Below are 22742 nucleotides of genomic sequence, written 5' to 3'. Positions count from 1 at the left end.
GAAAGTCAGAAACAAGTAAAGACCTTCAAACTCATAGTAATAAGCGAGGAAAACTCTTTTAAGAAATTAGGGCTTCAACAGTAGTCGAGTTTAAGAGATGACAAGAACTCAGAATCAGATAAGTCAAACAAGGAAAAGAGAGGCAGAAACAAAGAACTTAATCGAACAAGTACACATTCAAACAAACAAGGACAATTTCAGAACTCGGATAAGACCAAAAAGAGCTAGGGTTTTCAATATGCTGAATCAGGTAGAAGGAAAGCATAAACAAGTCGTTTGAACATAGAAAAATCATAAACTATGCTGAAGATCGAAGGAGAGATCTTTAAAAAAAGTTTTAGGAAACCCTAATCATTGAAAAATGAAGAGTCATTTTGAATGAAAATCGAAGAACCTTAGAGAAAACACTTGAGAAGTTCATAATAAGCACAAATCTAAGATAGATCTGAAAGAATTTCAAAAGACCTTAAAACTAGGGTTTCAAAGAACCCGAAAAAGTGAGAAAGACTTTAAAAGTTACCGATCTAGCCAGAAAAGCCGTGGATCTGTCTTGAACGGCCAAAGGTGGCCGAAAAAAGACCAGAGATAGCGGTTGAGCAAGGACTGGACCAGATCTCAAACCATGAAATCACAGAAACAAACACCCAGGATCCATAAGAGGCCGATATACCTCTCAAGCAGCCATGGTAATCCATGGATTAGGTAGGGATTGCAAGGAATTAGGGTGGAATTGGGCGGCGGCGGCTAGGATTTATGTGAGGCTGTAGAGAGAATTGAGATGATAGGGATTCAAGAGCGACGTTTAGTGAAAAGTGAATTAGGTTAAGGGGTCTTTTGGGTTTAATTATGGAAGGGTGAATGGTGGTCGTTGATCTGAATGATCAACGACCTAGATTAAAAGGGTAAGTGGGGAATCCGGGTTTGGGTTGGTTGAAATTGGGTTGGGATCGAGTTTAATTGAAATTGGGCAGGGGAAATTGGGTTTGATTTGGGGTTAAATTTAGGATAAAAATTAAATACAAATGGGCTGTTATTTAAATAGCCAATTTTCCCCTTTTTAAATTATAAAAAATAGTAAATAAATTTTTGAGAATAAATTGAAAGCACTAAAATGATTCAAAGCATGTAAATAACAATTTAAGAATATAGGGCTTAATTTTATGGATATAAAACACAATTAAATCTTAAAAAGGCTAATATTGTAATTATATACAATTAGCTTTAAAAAATACTAAACAAAATTGTAAAAATATGTAAAAATTAACCTAGCCATATTTTGGCATAAATATAAAGATCCAATAAATGAATCATCAAAAATAATAATTTTGGACATAATTATTGGGATTTTATGGATGAAAAAGGGAAATAGATTGATTTAAAAACCTTTTAAAAGTTATGGAAAAATAATAAAACATTTGGACATGCTTATGTATGCATTTATACGCTATTTTGGAGCTATTTTGAATATTAAAAATATATAGGGAAAATTAGGTATCAACAGCTGCCCCTCTTTACCCGGGAAGGATGAAAGAGTTGTCGGGTAAAGATATGATGACCAATTTTGACCGAGCGAAATGATTTGAAGAGGTTTAGGCCACACCCTAGCTTCTGAGCTGCCTACATATCTCTGGTTTTACAGGAATCAGTCCGAATGTAGTTCAGGATCCGTCGGCGGAGTATGCCGATGGAGACTTTTCAAGAACGGACGCAATATCCAAGGCTTGGTGAGTGGACTGATTTACGAAAATGGTTAGGTTTGATATGGCTTGAGGGAACTGAAGCGGGATCGCTCCTGCCGGGTTGGCCGTTGCTCGCCGGCTTACCTGCAAATAGAAGCAATACAAGCGTATTCTGTGCATAAATTTAAACATGATGCAAATTCCCGTTAGACTATGAATGTTGTCTTTGGACGGTTAGGATGACGTCTTTAGACCATGATGTCCTGGGCCATGAAGCGTATGATCGCAGGCCATGAAATGATGCTCTCGGGCTATAAGGATGGTGCCTCTGAACCATGACGCCTTTGAATAATGATATGCAAAAGATTAAAAGAGATCCTCAGGCCATGACATGGTGTTCTCGGGCTATGAAGATGGTGCCTCCGAACGATGACGCCTTTGGATGAGTTGGCGATATTTCACCCATGAATGATGCAATAGTATGATGCGGACGAGACAAAGCTTAGTCTTGTGAATTGAAGGTTAAAGCTTAACCCGTAAGAGAAGTGAGGTAAATAGTGTTTGAGATAGTGCTTAGTTTCGAAGAAAATGGGAGGCAGAGCTTAGCCTCGGAAGGAAGAATGATAGCCTTATGCAAAGATGCGAATGCAGATGGAGGTAGAGCTTAACCTCGGAAGGTAAAATGGTAGCCTTATGCGAATTGGAAGGCAGAATAGTAGCCTTATGTAATGCAAATGCAGATGGAGACAGTGTTTAGTCTCGGAAGACAGAATGGTAACCTTATGCAAATTGGAAGGCAGAATAGTAGCCTTATGCAATGCAGATACAGATGGAGACAACGTTTAGTCTCGGAAGGCAGAATGGTAGCCTTATACAAATTGGAAGGCAGAATAGTAGCCTTATGCAATGCAAATGCAGATGGAGACAACGTTTAGTCTCGGAAGGCAGAATGGTAGCCTTATGCAAATTGGAAGGCAGAATGGTAACCTTATACAAAAATAAAGTAACAAATGGCAGTAGAGTTTCCTTAGCTGATGGTAGATTGTGGTATTGTGATTACTGGGAGCATTGTGACTACGAAGCATTTCTCGTGTGTGCTGATAGCAAATGTTGGCACGTGCAACGGTTCAGAGAGTTGTATTCTTGAACAATGTTTGTTCCGTGGGCATATAGTAAGTTTAATGATTTCACAATCCTAGTGCCTGCATCCAAAGAAAAATCATGAGTTTTGCAAGAGGGAAGGTTAGTTCGTATCCCTGTTGGCTTTACTTGACTCGTTCGGCTCTAATCTGGTGATACAATCTATATCATTGGGGTAGCATTGCTAAACAAAGCAGTTTCGATAATAAACATGCAATGATTTTTGTAAAAGTATGACATAAGTGTATAATTAAAAATGGTTTTTAGATGAACCGATGACTGTGACATGGTTTGGGACATTACATCCTCTTTTGCTACGGAATTTTGAGGGTCCTCCTCAAAATTCTGCCCCAGTTTAATGGGTTGATGCTTTTGACTGTTGCTCGTGCGATGATCGATTGAAATTACTTCGGAATTTTAAGGGTCCTCCTCAAAATTCTGCCCTAGTTTCCAATTGCGAGGGGAAATGAAATTTTTATTGAATTGTGACCGAACCCATAGGGCTGCCTACGTATCCTCTCTTAAATGGGAATCAGGTCAGGCATAGTTCAATTTACATCATATAAGGGAAGCATAAAGATGACACATAGTAACGCTTGACTACATCTGAATTAATCGGCTTTGGCCAGACTTCTCCGTCCATTTCTACAAGTATGAGAGCTCCTCCTGTCAGAACCTGGTAAACCATGTATGGACCCTGCCAGTTGTGAGAGAACTTCCCCTTAGTTTCATCTTGATGCGGAAAAATTTTCTTTAACACCAGCTGCCCCGGTGTGAACTGCCTTGGTTTGACTCTTTTGTTGAAGACTCTGGACATTCTGTTCTGATAGAGTTGACCATGACAAACCACATACATTCTTTTCCCGTCTATAAGGGCTAGTTGCTCAAAACGACTTTTACCTACTCTGCGTCGTCGAGCTCAACTTCTTGTATGATCCTTAGGGAAGGGATTTCTACCTCAGTGGGAATGACAGTCTCTGTACCGTAAACCAGCATATAGGGGGTTACCCCGGTTGATGTAAGGACTATGGTACGATACCCTAGAAGAGCAAATGATAACTTCTCGTGCCACTGTCTGTGATTCTCTATCATTTTTCTCATTCATCTAGATTTGATGATACCCAGCGAAGCAATCTACGAATGATTGTAGCTCATGCTTGGCGTAGTTGTCAATCAGGATGCATATATTTGGCAAAGGGAAGTCATCTTTCGGACTGGCCAGGTTGAGATCCCGGTAGTTGACATAGACTCTGACCTTCCCATCCTTCTTTGGCACTGGCACAATGTTGGCTAACCATGTCGGGTATTCTACTACCCTGAGAACCTTAACGTTGATCTGCTTGGTGACTTCTTCCTTGATTTTCAAACTCATATCAGGCTTGAACTTTCTGAGCTTTTGCTTTACTGGTGGACACATTGGATCGATTGGCAGTTTGTGATCCATAATAGACATACTCAGATCAGTCATGTCGTCATACGACCAGGCGAATATGTCCTCATACTCCTTTAGAAATTCTGCGTATTCTTTCTTCTCCGATGGCGATAGGTGAATACTGATTCGCGTTTCTTTGGCATTTTCTGCATCTCCCAAGTTGACAATTTTGGTCTCGTCCAGGTTGGACTTAGGTCTATTCTCAAAGTTCTCAACCTCTTTGACAATCTCGTCAGGTATGTCATCTTCCTCTGAATCCATGTCCGTTTGTTGCGTTATTTCATTGCATGTCACAGTCATTGGTTCATCAAGATAAGTAATAGTAATGTTGTATAAGTAAAGTAATAAGAGAAAATGATAATGAGTGTTGATTCATAAGAAAAGTCAAAATGCTTTGATAAATTGCATAACTGTTTTGAACATTGAAGATCTTATTGCGGGAATTGAAAATGCGAAAAGAAAATCATTTAGTAAATAAAAATAGTGCATGATGCTTGTTTTAGCATTGCCCCGAGGCTCGTCGGGCTCTAGTTGTCCTAATGGTCCAATTATTAAGGCATGCCCCTCTGCTCACAGCCTATATGGAAGGGCCTTCCTCCCCCTCCTCCTCGAGAACAACACAACAATCCATGTCATTGTCTTCTAGGAACAAGTTCTTCACCACTGCAAGTGCTTCTTCTTCGCCTGACCCATAAACAATGTCAGCTTGTTGAAAAATCTGCTCCAGACATGGTATTGGCTGCTCCACTGGGTAGTAAGGACCGCGCTATGGTGGCGACCAATTGTTGAATTCTTCCCAGGTGTAATCATATCCCAGACCGAAAGTAGTGCCACGCTTCTTGAGTTTTATGGTCTTAGAGATTCCTTGGAGGTTCCTGCCAAGCCCTTGCCGGGTTCGTACCCGCTCCAATTCAGTATACTCTCAATTTTGTTATCCCACGCCGATAGCGTTGACCTATTCAATATGGTGGTAAGTCTCTCCACCCAGCTTCCTTCTTCCTTTGGTCGCCGGAATGGTCTGACGACTGTATATAAGGTTGCTACCATCGCATTGAATGATCACTTCCTGGTGGTTCCATTTGAATTTTACTGCCTGATGCAGTGTTGATGCTACAGCCCCAGCAGCATGAATCCATGGCCGTCCCAACAGCAGGTTGTAAGATGCTGGCACATCTATCACCTGGAAATCGACATCGAACCATGTTGGTTCCATTTGCAAGCATAGAACAATCTCACCAATGGTGGACCTCTGAGAACCATCGAAAGCTTTCACATTGATAGCTCCATCTTTTATCTCGTGTAGTCCTTTACCCAACCTCTTGAGTGTTACCAGCGGACAAATGTTGAGACTGGAACCTCCGTCGATCAGGATTTTGGTGATGAAATAGTCCTCGCATTGCACGGTGATGTGCAACGCTTTGTTGTGCCCTAACCCTTCAGGTGGCAGCTCGTCCTCATGAAAGGTGATCTTATGGCTCTCCAGCACGTGTCCTACCATGTTAGCCATTTCCCCGCCAGTGATGTTGCTTGGTACGTATGCTTCACTCAGCACCTTTAAAAAGCATTCTTGTGTGCCTCAGAGTTTTGCAGCAAGGAGAGGATGGATATTTATGCTGGCGTCTTGTTTAACTGGTCAATGACCGAATACTCCTTGGCCTGTATTTTCCTCCAAAGGTCGTCTGGACCTGTCTCAATGATGGGTGGCTGGTTGGAGGCCTACTTGCTTGACTCAGCTAGATGTTCAGGGGTATAGACTCTACCAATTCTTGTCATACCCTGCGCTGCAACAGTCTCTTTGAACCTGACCTTGTCTTTCCTTCTCGCTTCGGCTGTATAGTCCCAAGGTACAACCTTTGTATGGAACGATGTCATGGTAAACATTTCCACTGGGATCGGCATGGATATCCTTACTCCGAACGGAGCATGTGCCTTGGGTGGAAAAACTGCAACCTCAAATGGTGCGGGTACATTTGCCAAAGACACGAATTCGACCTCAATTGGTGCTGGTGCCTTTGCGGATGATGTTGCTTGAAACTCAAGTGATATAGACATATTCACCTCAGCGTCCTCAGACGGTTGAATCTGGACTATGATTGGGATGAGAGTAATTATTGGCTTCTTTGGGTCATCACCTTCTGCGATCAATCCGATTGGTCCCTCGGGATCACAGTCATCTTCTATTTCAATCATGTGGATACCTCCACCCTTATAATCTGGCAGAGGCTTGTTGCGGACATTTGGAGCAGGTTCCTTTGCCACAATAATCTTGTAATCAATTAAATACTAGATCTTGTTTTTCAAAGAACGACACTCATTGATGGTGTGCCCTTTCATACCGGAGTGGTATGCACATGATTTGTTTTGATTAACCCATTGAGAAGGGTTCTCAGGGGTCGCAGTAGGGATGAGGGTGACATAACCAGTAGCTTTGAGTCTCTCATACAACTGGACAATAGGTTCGGCGATGACTGTATATTATTTTGGAGGTCTGCGATCAAAATTAGGTCGAGGTCTAGGGAAGTTTTGGCGTGCAGGAGATAATTGATAGTAGGATGGTTGAGCATTATAGGTTTGGTAAACATGTGCGGGTTGAGAGTATCTGGGTGAAGTTGGCTAATATGTAAGAGGTGGAGGTGACTGATAAGTTGGTGGTGGAGCTTGGTATGAGGGTGAAGGTGCTTGGTAATTTGGGGTTGGCTTCGTAACCATACCGCTTTTGATACCCTCTTCAATTCTTTCGCCTGGTTTGATAATGTCAGAAAATTTGTGGTTCTCGATCATCATCAGTCATTCATAATACTTCTGGTCTTGAGCCCGGACAAAGAATTTGTTCATTTTCTCCTCTTCTAAGGCATGTCTGACCTTAGCAGCTTCGGACCTCCAGTGAGTAGCATACTCGCGAAACGTCTCTGTGGGCTTCTTCTTTAGATTCTGTATATAGAACACATCTGGCGCATTCTCTGTGTCAAACCTGAACCTGTCCATAAAGTTGGATGTCATGCCTACCTAGCTTGATCACTTCTTTGGATCTTGGCTGATGTACCATTACAACGCATCTCCTTTCAAACTCCTCATGAACAGCTTCATGCGGATTCTCTCGTCTTTCCCTACTCCAACCAACTTGTCGCAGTATGTCCTAAGATGGACCCTTGGATCACCCGTACCATCAAACATTTTGAACTTAGGAGGTTTGTACCCCTCGGGCAGTTCGACATCAGGTTGTATGCAAAGATCTTAATAGTTCAGCCCCTCAATTCCTTTACTTCCTTCAACGCCCTGAATCCGACTAGTTAATCTCTTAAGTTCCTCGGCTAGGTTTCTGATAAGCAAATCCTTTTCATCAGACTCAGGTGTGCTTGATATAGGTTGGGTGGAGCGTGGCATGGTCTCTACATAGATAGGAGTGTTATGGTGGCCTGGTGTGTGGGTGTGGAAATGGTCATTTGTGGATTTATGAGGTTCTAGGATGAGTAGTGGAGTATTGTTTGGGATATAACAGGTGTTGCATTGAGTCTTTGGTGGAATAGTGTGATGGTGCGGAGCGGGATGATTCTGTTGCTTTGGGATATTTTGAGGAGGTGTAGGGTTTTGAGTGTTGGGAAAGTTGATATCTGGGGTGCTGAGGGAAAATGACAGGTTTGCCAGATTCCGAACCTGATCGAGCTCTTCTTGGAATTTCAGCAACTTCTGTTCCAGTTGTGACACATTCTTCTTAGGAACCTAAATACCATGGCCATTAGTGGCCTCTACTAGTTTAGTTGGATTCTCCTTCCTGACGTTGTTTAGATCTTCCATTTTGCTTTTGTTCTTGTTTTTGACAGGACTAAGAGGAGGAGTGGGTGGAGGGCCCCTGGATCTCGTGGAATAAGATGATGATGCCAGAGTGCACGAACTAACCTTTTGGGGAGGAGAATAATAAAAACAAAAACAATGAATAAAAACAAAAAGGTAACCAAGTTAGTGAGGATCATAAAAAGTATTGCAATATTTAAACATATAGTGCGTGAATGTAAATCGTGTCCTAATTTGGAAACCTCTTTGTGCTCGAGGTAGGCCCATAGACAAATTGGTTTGGAGAACTTAGAATGCTAAATGCCTCATTTTATTGATAAAAAATAAGACGAATCCCAAACTGACACTAAATAAACAGGAAATAAAAGTCACTAATGGCCATCGGCCTTATTACATTTATAAAGCGAAAAGATAAACTCCTATCTACTTGGTCCCAGAAGGACCTTCCCCAGATTCGGCATCCTTGGCTCCGTCGAACAGCTTCCCCAACTCGCGAAGTCCCAGCAACAGGTATGCTCTGGCTAAATGTCCGCCTTCGGTCCCTTCAGCATTTTGACAATCTTCAACCCTCTTGAGAAATTTTCTCTCCCGTTCTACTATGCCTCGCTCCAAGTATCATAGCCGCTTGTTGGCACTGACAGCCATGTCCTTCCATTCCTCAATCAGATTCTGGTTGGACTCTTGTATCTCGCGGTGTTAACTTTCATACTCACAAATCCTTTTGCGCAGCTGGTTGTACTTGGCCTGCACCTCGGCCTTTTCATCTATAATCTTGTGACCTCGACAGATGACACTTGTTCTTTCGATAGATCGTTGCCTTTTACTGCAGTGACGTAGTGGATTAAGTGATCTTCCGAGTCCGTGGTTCCATCATATATTTTCAAATATGGCGGCATTTTAAAGGTTTTCGGAATAGAGTGGGGAGCCGCCCCTTCACTGTATGGCTATTCGACAAACCGGCCTACGTCACATTTTGGTAGCAGCTTCGGAGCGCCTGGTATTTTATTGTCCCTTTTCTGATGCTCCTTCATCTGATCGCGGAGCGTTTTGTTCTCGCTCTCCATCTTTTCCATTTTCTTTAAGATGGCCGCAAGTGCATCGTTACCTGCATCAATGATAATATGAGTGTTACCTGTGCGTGGAGTTTCTGGCTCATCGGCGATAGTTGCGGTTTCTGCGGGTATTGTGCCTCCGATATCCCTTTGAGTGGGTTTGTCGAGTATGTTGCTCAAGGTGTTTGTCAACCACTCTTCTAATAGCCTTTTCACAGCCGGTGGTGCTTCTCTTGCTGCGGATGTTGAGGTTTCCCTCTCGCGCGAGATAGTCACGCCTTCGTGCGGGAGGGGGGGGGTGAGATCTCTCCCTCAGGTGTAGCACTTGGCGTTGTGTTTTCATTGTCTTCCCTACCGGCTTCATTGAGGGAATTCAGAAGGTTGTTCGTGACACCTACTATTGCCTTTAATCTTGCTTCTCCCTTTCTTGCCATTGTTGGCCTTCGCGAGGCTAAGAAGAGGTGATTATTTCTTTCAAGGATCTAGACGAAACTAAGATCTCAGCTATAGAAATCCCCACAGACGGCGCCAAGTTGTTTGCCTCAAAAGATATTGAGATCTTTTTGAATAAATCAGTTTAAGGAAATGAAGGAGTAAATCTTAGCTAACTATAATAATCTCTAGAACAAAGAAACACAAGGTGAACACAGAAGGCTATATTTCTTGACCTTATCAAGATGAATCCTCAAACAATAATGACATCAATTGCTTATGTAAGCAAGTATCACAACAAGTGTTCTTAGTTGGAAAAATACAGAAGAAGCCCCTTACAAGGTTGTCTTTACGCAATATATATAAGGGACAAACCACTTCTAAGCCCTAAAAGACAAATCATAGAAAATATTCGAAAGAATATTCCTAATGCCCCCGAATGGACCTACACTACTGCAAAGGTCGTACAGTCTCTTGTTCGCTCGTCTGTCATCCCTTGCAGGATGTCGAGCTACGAGGATCTTGTCACTTGTCGTACTCATCAACAGTCGTGGTCGTCCAAATTTGGACCCATACAGTAATCACATTTGAAAATCGATAACCCATAAGCAGTGTGTAAACCCATTATTTATGGCCGACTCATAATAAAAAGGAAAAAAAAACATGGATGTTAAAATTTACAGAGGTAAAATTACTGGTACGTGAACGCAAGTAAATTGAAAGCTTAAAGGTAAAAGCAACATTGTGTTCACTTATTTTAGTTATTGCAAGGGTTTAAGGTTTCCCTCCTCCTCCAATGTCAGTGAGGGTTTAGCAATCCAAACAAAAGACCATGGTTCTCTCTCGTCTTCTCCTCAGGCGCTTATCTTCATCCTATAAACCCTATCTTATCACTACCTTCTCACAAACAAAACCCTTCTCTTCAGATTCCACCCCCAACCCCACCGCATCCTCTAAACCTTCTTCTTTGTCAGCTCGCATGAGCTTCGTATTCGACCAAATCGACGCCATTGAAAAAGAACGGGCGGAAAAGGACCAAACCCTTCAACGTATTCGGGCCTGGCGTGAATCCAAAAAGCCCAAAGACCAAAACCAAGAGCCGGTAGGTCCAAGCTCGGACTTTTCTGATGTGGGGTCATCGGAAATGGAGAAGAATGATGGGTTTGGTGGTGGGTTGATGAGTAAGAAGGTGGAAGTGGTGCATCCGTGGCCCGAGTGGATCGAGTTAATGGAGCGTTTGGTTCAGCAAAATTACTTTGATCATAAGAGAAAAGACGAGGATAAATTGATTGAGGATTTGGGGTTTAATGTAGCTGAGGTTGCTGAAGATGAGGGTTTTGATTTTACAAGGGATTGGAAGACTGTTCAGACTGCTGTTCTTAATTTTGGCAAAGATCGTTTCGATATATTGAGGTCTGCTTTTGAATAAGGAACGCTTTTTTAATAATTTTTTCGTCCCATTTTTGCATGCTCGGATTAAACTTTTGGCAATTAGATGAATTCAATTGAGCTGCATTGTACTTGTTGTCATAGTATTGACTGGCCGATCGTCGTGAAGCTTAGAAATGATGGTGTTCATATTTTCCCTTTATTTCAAGTTTACCTTAGGTAGCTATGTTAGTAAGTTAATTGACTCTTACTATTGAAGAGTTCTTGCTCTCTTCTTATATTAGTATACCGTGAGAAGTACTTGTAAGTTGTGATAGATGAATGAGATCCATAGTTGGTTGCGAATATACACAATTGTTTTGTTTTTTGATAGCAAGCTGTGAGTCTAGTTAATTAACTTATGCAGTTTCCGCTGTTCCTTTCTTTTTTATGATAATTATACATAGCGGGAAGCAGAGGGGAAAATGGGGGACGGGATTACTAGATGGCGAATCGATTCCTTACATGTTGGAGGTTTAGGCAGCCCGCCAAGTGACCCACAGTGAGTTTTCACTGTTCTTTCAAAAGCATTTGATATGGTAATTAACCAGAGTAGATTGTTTTTGTTTATTGTCCAAAAGGAAGCGATGACTTTTTATTTGATTACCATCACCTTTTGTCGGCCCTGCCTACGCTTGAGCTCAGCAGGTATTGAGGTGACATCTCCTCCAAATTAGGGCTCTAGGGTTTAGCTGTTTGTTAAAGGACAATGAAGTGAGACCTTTCAGTGACATTTTTCAGCTCTGTGTCGCTGGATTTAGAGGCAAAATTTGAAGTAAAGAATTAAGGGGAGTGATTATAAAGAGTACCACGATGTTCTAGTAACAAACAATAACTCTTGATGCATAGAGTGATTAATTGATTTCAGGTCATTGTCGAGACAGGATCTCCAAATTTTGGTTGGTTATGGATGTCCTAGTGCAGACAAGAAGGTGGTTTTTTCCGCCAAGTTATTGAGGAAACACGTCCATCTGGACGAAGGAGATGTAAGTTTGGATTCTGTTGTAAAATGTTTTTCATGCCTTATCAGAAGTTCTGTTATTGATTCTTCTAGAAATCTGTTTTTTTTTCATTCCCATTTTCTTGTATTTACTTCTTGTTGTGCGCTCAATTTAATTTTCTTGCTATATGTGAAGTCTTGATAGGATTTGGCATGTGATGGAGGAAGTTCACTGTTCTTGTCGTTTCGTGCATTTGCTGAAAAAACATTTTCTATTTTAATCTTCTTGTTATTGAAATGCTTTAAGATCTCCTCTTGGTACATTGCTTTCAGAAAGTGATAAAACTTGAAACTTTGCAGCACAAGATTTTGTTGTTGAATTTTAAGCTTCTATAGTTTTTAGAAAGCAGCAGGCTCTAGCTGTCACCCGTAATACTTTGTAAGCAGCCTATGGAGTGGCAATTTACATGAAGAAAGTATATACGTTAGAGACATAATTTACTAAACAATAGTGTTCATTCTTGAGGGGTTCACACTATTTAATATAGTATTGTAGTAGGCATAGGTCTAGAATTTGAGTCTCATTGCCTTCTTCCATCAAAACATCTCCACGTTCTTGGCCCATGACACGAGGGGGTTGTTTTTTTCCTTAAAGTAAATAACTATATTAATATGGGAATGTTCCATGTACAAGCAATATACCAGAAGGTAGAGAGCCTCTATCGAAACTGGTTCTCTAAGAAACACCCAATTTTCTATACAATAGGAACCTCATGGCTGCACCAAAAAGAAACTAGAAACAAGAGGTTATTCCTCAAATGTGCAAGGGCGTTTTCTGCCACGTCAAAGGATCTTCTATTAACTAAATAAAAGCATTCATTTTCTAGCAGATTAAGCTTTTTATACTAGGCGGTTACTCAAGTCAACATTATATTAGCTTAAGATTTGTAAAGAAAAATCAAGTTTTTCACTTGACTCACATATAAAGATGGTTTCAGATTAGCTGAACTATTGGTAATGTTTGTCTTGGACTTGGGAGTGCGTGACATTGCATTCTTTAAGCATCTGAAGATTACCACCTTATTAGGACATAACATGGCATGAATCAGTGTAGGGAAGCTTTAAAAAGGCTAAAGTAGGTGAACATTATTCTTTCGCAAGGTGAATATTCACTAATGATGAATTCATGATTTATTGAGTTTATGGATCTGGGCATTTGCTAGCTGTATTTTTCAATGACCAATCCAACTTATCGCATGATTGTATCAGGTTTGCAGTTCTTGCAATTTGAGGAGTTCTTGTGAAAGGGCATATTTACTTACCAATAAGGAGGATGAAGCAAGGACAATTGATGTCATGCGTGTCCTACTGACTTATGGTTTTGATGCAATTAATGGATCCGTTGTTAATGAGAGCCTTACGAAGAAGAAATCTGTGAAGACTGTTGTTCGTAAACTGCTTCACGAAGTAGTCAAGTTGAGTGCTGTTCCAATAGATCCAAATCTTCCACCTCCAATTTTTAAAAAACCACCTCCAAAGGTGAAGCAGCCACCTCCCCCTCCGAAGAAACGAGTAGGACGTGACGACATTGAGATGAAAAAAGGAGATTGGCTGTGTCCAAAGTAGGTTTCATTTCTTTTCTTCTGCACTAAGTCTGCTATCATGGTCAAAGTGAAAAGCGTTAAAAAGCGCTCCTGGTCTATCGGACTTTAAGCGCAAAGCGCAGTGAACATATGGGCTTTAGTTAAAAAGGCGCAACGAAGAAAAAAGCAAAAACATGTACTTAAGACGAAAAAGAATAATAACTTCATTCATAATGATTTCCTTAACAATTAATATATCTTTTTGCAAATCATATTTATTGTTTAGTACCACTCTATTCAAGATGGAACTTATCAACAATGAGGTACATGCCTTAGTGTCTTGCCTGCATTAAAGCGCATCCTAAGTGAAGCGAAGCGCCTGCCTTGAGATTCTCCGAGCTTCAGGGCTAAAGCGCGCCTCAAATGAGCCTTTGACAATCTTCTTTGGCAATCTACAAAGCAATGCAAGGCTTCACCTTGAATGGGATTAACTGCATGGTGATAAATTGTTTATCATCTTTCTTAGTTCACTCTTTACCCTTGTAGTTGATCCTGTAGTTTAGGTTGTTATGAACTTTTTTCTGAACAACCGGTTGTTATGAACTTATAGAGTCAGGAAGAAAAAAAATTGAACATAATTCTCAAATCTAGAGTTGATACATTCAGTGTTGTTAAAGACTCACTTAAAGCGTGCTTAAGTCCTAAAGCTTGGTGAAGCCCAGGTTGTGCGCTTCACCTTGCATAATTGGCACTTTAGGGTAGGCGTGAAGGTGCTAAGGCGCGTGGCACCTTCACTGATGAGTTCTGTCTTTAAAGTGTGCAACAACATATGTATAGCTTAATTGTAGTTTTTCCGTTCTTTTGTCCAAGTAACTATTACTTGTGTTTATAGGTATATTTTCTTGCATTACATTTCTATTTTTATTTTTATTTTTATTTTCTTCATTGACGCTTTTTTTCGCTAAGCCCACACTTTAATTGCACTTTGCTCTTAAAGCTCCAATAAACTTTAGCGCTTTCGTTTTTTGCTTTTGGCTACTGTGGATACATTGCTAACAGCAAGCTACACTGTCAGGTGTGACTTCATGAATTTCGCGAAGAATACCATATGCTTACAATGTGATGCCAACCGGCCAAAGAGACAGCTGCTTCCAGGAGAGTGGGAATGTCCCCAGTATGTCCTCTTTTTGCCTTTTCTTATTAAGTCTTCCTATTTTCTTCTGACATGAGTATATTGTTGAATTCTGCAGCAATATGTTAAATTAGGCAGGCATTTACTTTTGCTGTATTTATTTAAGCACCGTAATAAATAATAATAGATGCCTAGGTTGAGGCTTGAATCTAGTAGCAGTGGCTACTTTAGCAAGTTCATCCAGATGAGGAGGACATCTAAGAAGCAACTTTAGTCGTCTCTTCATTGTACAACTGCTAATCTCCTTTCTGCCTGGACCAAGCTGCAAATTCTGTTTATGATTGCATGGATGCCCGATTAAACTTGTACATTTGTTTACATGCTCGTTGAAGTTAGCAGATATCTATTTGTGTGAATGTTTGGGAAAACTTTGTTGAAAGACTTCTTTTACCTGAAGCTTTCACTTTCTAATATATTTCTTGTATATTTGTTTACCCTTTTTGTGGCAATGACAAAAATGGTTATTTCCTTTTATCAATTGGCAGGTGCAATTTCTTGAATTATAGGAGAAATGTGGTGTGTTTTCATTGTGAATGCAAGCGCCCAGCTGATGACTATATGGTCACTCAACAGCAGGAGAGGCAACATGGACCCAGGATGCAGATGGACAAGGTATCTCGCCGGCAAGATGTTTCTAATGCATGGAATTTTGATTTTGATGATGATGAATCGGATGGCGCGGACGTTGCTACCTTCGAGCATGCAGATTCTCAGAAATTGGATGAAGACTTTCCCCTAGATAGGCGAGAACAAAGAGATACTTCTAGGGACAATGAAGATGGTTTCTACAAGAGCAGCAGGCCTCCAAAAGGTTATGAAACTGAATACCCTGCACCTGGGAAACCAGGGGTAGGATTTAACGATTTTGATGATGAAGACGACGACGATGTTGACAGTTATGAGATAGAGAGTAATGGAACAAACAGAAGTTCTCGAATAGATTTCTCGGATATTGAGGTCAACTCCGAATCTGAAGACATTGATAATGCTGATAGCATTTTGCCTGTTGGTGGTAGGAACAGTTCCCTCACAAGTGATGCACATTTTAGATCGAGACATCAGCAAGGGGCTTTTCGTGGTTCTGAGGATGCTGAAGTGGATTTTGACACAGATGATGACCTTCCAATTAAAACTAATGGGAAATCTAATCAGGCTTCTTATTTTAAACCAAGATCTAGGAACAAAGGTGCCATGAGTTTTGTCTCAGAGAATGATGGCCTCAGCTCTGACTCCGATGATGAGGATTTTACAAGTCGGCAGAATAAAGGGAATAAATGGGGATCAAGAAGGGATTTTGGAAGGAGAAGCAGCTCCTACAGTGAAGATGAGCCCTCCTCTGACTTGGAGAGCAACAATGGTAGGTCATTTAACAAAAATAGACAAAGAGGTGGTAAGGCAGGTCAAAATGGCAGATGGGACTCATCTGAAGGTCGTGGTGATAGGATGAGAGACAAAAGAACCTCTTTTAAGGATAACTCGAAAAGAACTTCCAGAGACTCACGTGGCAGCAGCAGGAGAAGCCAAGATAATGGATATAATGATTACAAAAGCCGTGGGCGTGAAGAATCTTATAAACAGCAACGAGGAAGAAACAATAATTATGGTGATCGATCAGATAGTTACTTAGACGATGAAAGACATAGGAGGCCTAGAATAAATGTACGATAAGTCCCAACATACAGCTTATCATTTCAAGAGTTGGTTGGCTGTGCAGGAATAGCACTGTGAGTCTCCGAGTGTGGAAATGGGATTCATTTCCTCCTCAGGAAGGGCTTTCCAGAAGTCAGAAACATCATGCCAACTTCTGAATAACCATCGTCACTTAAGCTTGAGAGCTAGAAGGAAGTGTTTCAGTGACTGTGTATACGAAGTTGACTGGCGGAAGCTTCATACAGATAAGCTAACCAGGAACAAGTAAATGATACCCAGGCGACAACTTCCTTGTACCCACCCTATGCTTGACCGGCAAAGCTGCAGTATCCTCAATCTTCTTTCATTTAGTTCAGCTGATGATAAGATCTACGCGTTGTAACTATAGATAGTTTTTCTGTTAACAATAATTTGCTAAGTATTGATATAATGATATTAGTCCCCGTTCGTACGCAGAGAGTATCCTCCAGAATTACACCTGATTAATGCAATTCTTATCTATCTGGTTGCCTAAGTCCTATGATATCTTTCATAAGCAATTTTCTTCAAAAAATATAATATACTATAAATTTTAAAAGACAGATAAGGACATGACGTAATATTACATTATTCAAGCAAATTGTGTTTGTGCAAGTTAAAACACACAGAGAGAGAGAGAGAGAAACTCGAACATAACAAAGCTCATCGTTTTTATTTTATATACACAATCACAGCCATATCTTCACTACAACAAAATCAAACTTGTAGAGACAATACAGACATCAAACAGCAAGAACAAGAAAAAAAAAAAAAAAGATAATAGCAGAAACAGTTATTAGCTGGTTGCAAAAATACCATGGAAATTAAGTCCTTCTGACGCTAAATCCTTTTCAAGCAATTCATAAAAGCCGAACAGCACCTGATAATTCTTTCTCCAACTTCCTCCAAGAAATGGAAGAAGCAGTATCCCCACGACTTCTTTATCATTAAGCTGCTGAATGTCGCCAAAAACGCTACAACAAATCCCACTGCCACGCTCACAAAAAAACATAGCCTTATTTCATGCTCATCATAATCGCCGTCTTCAATTATCTTTTTCGTTCCTTTTTTCCCGGGTGGAGAGCATTCTGTAATCAATGGTTTCCCACAAAGTTTTGGATTACCTTCAAAACATGAAGGATCAGTAAAGGTTCCGAATTGGTATGTTGTTGGTATAGGGCCATGCAGGTTGTTATATGACAAGTTAAGATGACTCAATGAGGTGATGAAAGTCATGCTCACTGGGATAGAACCTGAAAGATTGTTAGAGGAAATGTCTAGTGTCTCCAATTTCTGCATGCTCCCTATGTCCTCTGGAATTCTTCCTGATAATTGGTTGCAAGATAAATTTAATGTGCCCAAGGCTGAGAGACCTGTAATCTCATTCGGGATTTCACCATGAAGATTGTTGCAGGAAAGATCAATAAGATTCACCTGATCTAAAGTAAAGGTGTATGTCATCGTTGTTCCTTTCTTAACCAACTTCATTTTGGGTGTAAAAACATAGTTGAAATAGCCATAGTTGGGAAACCACTTGTAAAATTTCACAGACTTAAGAGCTCTCAAGCTTCCCAGGCAGGAAGGAATAGAACCTGTCAAATTATTATGTGAAAGATCAAGAATATGGAGTCCAGAAAGTTGGCATAGTTGTGCTGGAATGTTTCCATGAATCATATTACTACTCATTCTAAGCTTTTGCAAAGATAATAGGCTTTTTCCGAACCACTCTGGTATCGTGCCATTGATTTTGTTCTCTCCAATGTCAAGTGTAAACAAGCTTTTGCAATTGCTTAACGATTTTGGAAATTCTCCAGAAAGGTTATTGCGACTCAATCTCAACCAAAAAAGTGAAGGTGGTGAACATATTGAAGGAGGAATACTACCTGAAAGATTGTTTCCTGACAAATCTATGACCTGAAGTTGTTGCAAATCATACCACCAATCAGGGATCTTTCCAGACAAATGATTGTCTGTAAGGTCCAATCTCGATAGCCGCTTCACTCTAGCTATGGAATATGGTATAGATCCAGTAAAAGCATTTCCCGAAAGATCTAAGACCTTGAGTTTTTTCATCACGTGACCAATGTTTAAGGGGATAGATCCTGAAAACAAGTTGTTTGCAAGATTCAAATGTGTCACATTTGGCCAAAGAGGTAACAAACCATGGAATTGATTGGAGCTTAAGTCCACCACAACACCATAATAGTAACTGAAATAGAAATCCAGTACTGTCCAGCTTGAGATTGTTGGAAAATTTACTGACCTAGGAAGAGTTCCACCAATCTGATTATCCGATAGATCGAGCCATTGCAATTGTGAGCACAGAGTCCAAAGCCAAGGAGGTATAGGATCTGAAATGGAGTTATTAGAGAACAACAAACTCAAGTTGCTTTTGAGTTTCCAACCATGTCGGGAACTTGGGACCCAAATTGCAACTTCTAAGCTCGATACTGGTGAGGCTAAATGGAGGAACCCATTCATCGGTCAAGTTGACTGCAAATCTTTTTCCACATGATAAAGATAAAAGTTTCAGTTGATGGAGTTTTGCAAAGTGATTTTGTGAAAGATTTCCTTCTAAAGCGTTTGTTGCAAGGCGCAACTCAGTTAGTCCAGAAAAACTAAAAATACTCTCAGGTATGGCTCCCTTTAACTGATTCTCTCCCAAGTGCAAACTTTCCAACCGCGAAAGCTGTTCAATAGATGTTGGAATCGTGCCTGATATCGGGTTAATAGAAATAGTAAGAATCCTTAACTTCTTCAAATAGCCTAACGAATTTGGCAGTTGTCCTGTCAACACGTTATCCCCAAGACGTATGACCTCTATGGTTGTGTTGCTGCAGCTGGACAATCCTTCCACTACTCGACTAATGTCTCCGTTAAGTTTATTGTGCATTAGATACAACTCCCTCAGATTACAGAGTTTACCCCACTCAACATTTGATATGGAGCCTTCAATGTCATTGTATCTAACATAAAGTGTCTCAATCGCGGTAGCATTAGACAACCATTTAGGCAACACAGCATTAACAAACTTATTCTGTGAAAGGGAGAGATGAGAAAGAGAAGTCATATTCCAGTTGGGGAAGGAATAAGGGAGATAGTTAAGACTACTATTTTGCAAACGTAGTGTCACTAAAGATGGCAGCTTATTAAAATCCTCAAGCCAGTTTGTTGCCAAAGAAAGGTCTATAAAAGAAAGATCAAGATAACTCAAAGAAGACAGACCTGAAACCCAACTCAAATCTTTGATCCAACTACTGTCAACAGTATCGTAAGGATACGAATATGCATAAAGGTCTAAATAGCGCAAACTTGATAAATTTCCAAATGAAGGAGGAATACCAATAAGGGATGAATGACTGAGGTTAAGATATTGTAAATTTTCAAGAGAACCCAAGAAACTGGGAGTGGAAAGTCCTTGGAAATCATTGCCACCAAAGTCTAAATATTCCAAGTGTTGCAAGTCTTGTAATGCAGGACTTATGTTGCCACCCAAACATGATGATGAATTTCCAGAAATAAAATAGCCCTTTTTCTTCCTAATGCAATTGCCTGATTTATCATTGAGATCAAGACTAATGACATTACCAGTTTGTTTGTCACAGAAAACACCTTTCCAGTTGCAGCATTCTGTGCCAACCCAAGAAGCCAGTCGGTCAGATGGATCTATGAGCTTCTGTTTGAATGTTAAAAGAGCTTTCCTCTCACTCTCAACACATCTCACTTTGATTTCGATAGTGTTTTTGAGTGGTAAAGATGCAGCTTTAGTGGCTTCAGCTGGTACAAGTAGAGGAATGGATTGAAGAAAGAAAACAAGTATGGCAACTAAAAGTTGCCAAAATGCCATTTTGAGATAAACTTATTATTCTAATAGAGATGGTAAGTTCAAAGTATATTGCCTTTTGTTTTTGGGGTCTGTTTATATGGAAAGACAAAAGGGCAGCCTGGTGCACTAAGCTCCCGCTATGCGCGGGGTTCGGGGAAGGACCGGACCACAAAGGTCTATTGTACGCAGCCTTACCCTGCATTTCTTCAAAAGATTGTTTTCACGGCTCGAACGGAATAATAATCGCAACAATGTCACTCTCAAAATTTGAGATGTATTTATTATGCTTAGTTCATTCCCTAGCTATGTTCCTGGGATTCTTCAAAAATGATGCCGGGTGCGTGTCGGATCCTCCAAAAATAGTGCAACAATATTTTGAAGAGTCCGCACAACATAGTTGTCAAGTCGAGAAGGCATGCACTATTTCTGGCCACTAGTTCAACATTATTTTGATTAATTTAACTTACTGATAAATGAAATTTATTCGTGAATTTGGAAGACGCGTAAACTCTTGATTTATCTGAAGATTCAAAATGCTAAGTCTTTAACATGCATGGGAGTTGGGAGTTGGGAGTTGGGACATTATATATGGATATTAGACAGCAGAAGTTGAGGGTAATATTATTTTACTTTTTTTTTTAATTACATAAGGAAAAGGAGAAGTGGAAGTGAAAGTGAGAATTAACTGAAACCACACAAATCGTGAAAGACTTTCATGACCAGTATCACTAGACTATATCAGTGCTTAACCCTGAAGCCATAAGCTGGTCAAATCAATTTTCTCGCTTTTGTAGTGTTTGACAAAGTTATAAAGTACTTAAAGTAAGTTAAAATTTGCTTAAAACAAGTCAAAAACAATAAGTTGGGTAAACTCAACTTGTTACTTTTTTGCTTAAAAGTTATTTTTATTGAAAAATCACTTTTTAAAGCCAATTCAAACGGACTCTAAAGCAGTGGCTTTAGGCCCCCAAAAATGAATTGTTTGGCTTTAATCGTTTGTTGTCAATTTTTAACCAATCATTATTTGTCGATTTTTAAAGTTTATACTCCCTTTTTAAAATATAATTATAATTATAGTTGAAAGTTGTAGACTATTAAATTTGTAGCTACTTCCTATTTTTTTGTTTTTTTTTTGTTACCTCACCCATGACGGGTGGGCTCGATTTCTTAATTTGTCGTCTAAGAAGAATTAACTCAAATAGTCATCCACTTAATCTCTTAAACTATAAATAGCCGAAGAATGTATAATTTATGTGTAATTCATGTGTAATATATGTATACTTGCATATAATCAATAAATAATCTGTATATTCCGGTTAAAAAAAGTAATCAATATATAATCTGACTGGCTATTTGTGTAACAATCCCGAGTTAGACTTCAACTTGAATCAATTTTGTCAATTACTATGATTTTGTAGAATCTTCTTTTATTCTTTAAGTGCTTTTTAGACAATTTTTCGAACAAATTATCAAAGGATTAGATGTGAAAAGGTATTTCTCAACCTTGAATGTCTTTAAAGACTTCTTTTTAGATTTTGGCTTTAGGCCACACGTGGTGTTGAGCCGCCTCTCGACTATATAAGTTTTGATGGTTGGAATTAGATCGTCTATGTTCATGGAGCTTTTCATTTTGGTTTCTTGGCTTCTTTTTAATCTGCATTCAATTAAGTTGCCAATTTTAAATCTTATACTCCCCTTGGCATAGACAACATGGTTGAGACTCGTATTAAAACTTTTAAGGTCTATTGCTTCCACGAATTTTGTAAGGTTTACTGCTTTAATTAACATGGCTAATTTGCTCATGATAGGAAAAGGAATAAAATGAAGTGGAGCCTTGGAACAACGGTAAAATTATCTCCGTGCGACTTATAGATTATGGGTTAAAGCGGCTACTAATGCTTGTATTAGGGTATGTTGTCTACATCACATCCTTCAGGGTGCGACCCTTCCCTGATCCCTATATTAACGCGGGATGCATTGGACACCCAGCTAACTTCTTCTTTTATTTTTTTTATTTTTTTTAGTAAAAGGAACAAAACAGGGTCTTAAAGGGGTGGGTTGGGGGTGGTTGGAATAGAAAGAGTCCATAACTTGATTTTTAGTCGGTATAACTTCTCTGAGTTTATTTGTCAGTAAAATATCTTTTCCTTCAGAGATTGAATTGAAAGTACAGTTAATGTTTTGAAAGGTTATAGGTCTGGATCATTTACATGGACCTACATTATATTCCATTTATTTTAGGGAAAATACATAAAATGCATTATGTATTTGTCTGGAAAAAATTAGTTTCACACTTAACCTTTACGGGCATTCTATTACCTCCATATACTCAGTCCAAAGTGAATTTAATACTAGCCTGTGATGTGTAATATTACTCTCATGGGGTGAGGTGCTCCACACGCACATGCCATGTTAGCGCTAGGGGTGTACATGGACCAGGTTGGTTCGATTTTTATCAAAATCAAACCAAACCAACTATAACTTGAATTGGTTCGGATTTTTTTGGTTTTTCAGGTTTTTTGTTACTTAAATATTATTTCAATCTTACTTTGTTAAATTTTTTATAAGTAAATATATG

The 22742-nt window shown here is 39.7% G+C and overlaps 2 protein-coding genes across 2 annotated transcripts; one reads left to right on the top strand and one right to left on the bottom strand.

Moving 5' to 3' along the window:
- The first annotated feature begins 10279 nt into the window (after positions 1-10279).
- Positions 10280-16775, top strand: LOC107768023 (uncharacterized). The gene is made up of 5 exons (XM_075217660.1): positions 10280-10940; positions 11824-11941; positions 13165-13517; positions 14554-14652; positions 15156-16775. The coding sequence occupies exons 1-5, from the start codon at positions 10360-10362 to the stop codon at positions 16336-16338; spliced, it is 2334 nt and encodes a 777-aa protein (XP_075073761.1). The 5' UTR covers positions 10280-10359; the 3' UTR covers positions 16339-16775.
- A 403-nt stretch (positions 16776-17178) lies between these two features.
- On the bottom strand, positions 17179-20185 carry LOC107768025 (uncharacterized). The gene is made up of 2 exons (XM_075218643.1): positions 18790-20185; positions 17179-18689 (listed from the first exon to the last, which is right to left on the bottom strand). Exons 1-2 carry the CDS (start codon positions 20183-20185, stop codon positions 17179-17181), a joined length of 2907 nt encoding a protein of 968 aa, XP_075074744.1.
- Positions 20186-22742: the final 2557 nt, after the last annotated feature.

This window comes from Nicotiana tabacum, chromosome 7, assembly GCF_000715075.1.
Source record: "Nicotiana tabacum cultivar K326 chromosome 7, ASM71507v2, whole genome shotgun sequence".
Lineage (NCBI taxonomy): Eukaryota > Viridiplantae > Streptophyta > Magnoliopsida > Solanales > Solanaceae > Nicotiana > Nicotiana tabacum.
Note: the sequence above shows the minus strand (reverse complement) of the source record. Positions and strands in the feature narration are given on the sequence as shown.

Bases quoted from the DNA above. Each gene is read 5' to 3' on its own strand.
- LOC107768025 (XM_075218643.1), bottom strand. From the start codon at position 20,185: ATGGCATTTTGGCAACTTTTAGTTGCCATACTTGTTTTCTTTCTTCAA. The intron at 18,690-18,789 runs GTATCGAGCTTA...ACTCCATTTCAG, and splicing joins TCCTCCATTTAGCCTCACCA to ATCCTATACCTCCTTGGCTT.
- LOC107768023 (XM_075217660.1), top strand. From the start codon at position 10,360: ATGGTTCTCTCTCGTCTTCTCCTCAGGCGCTTATCTTCATCCTATAAA. The intron at 11,942-13,164 runs GTAAGTTTGGAT...TGATTGTATCAG, and splicing joins TCCATCTGGACGAAGGAGAT to GTTTGCAGTTCTTGCAATTT. The intron at 13,518-14,553 runs GTAGGTTTCATT...CTACACTGTCAG, and splicing joins GGAGATTGGCTGTGTCCAAA to GTGTGACTTCATGAATTTCG.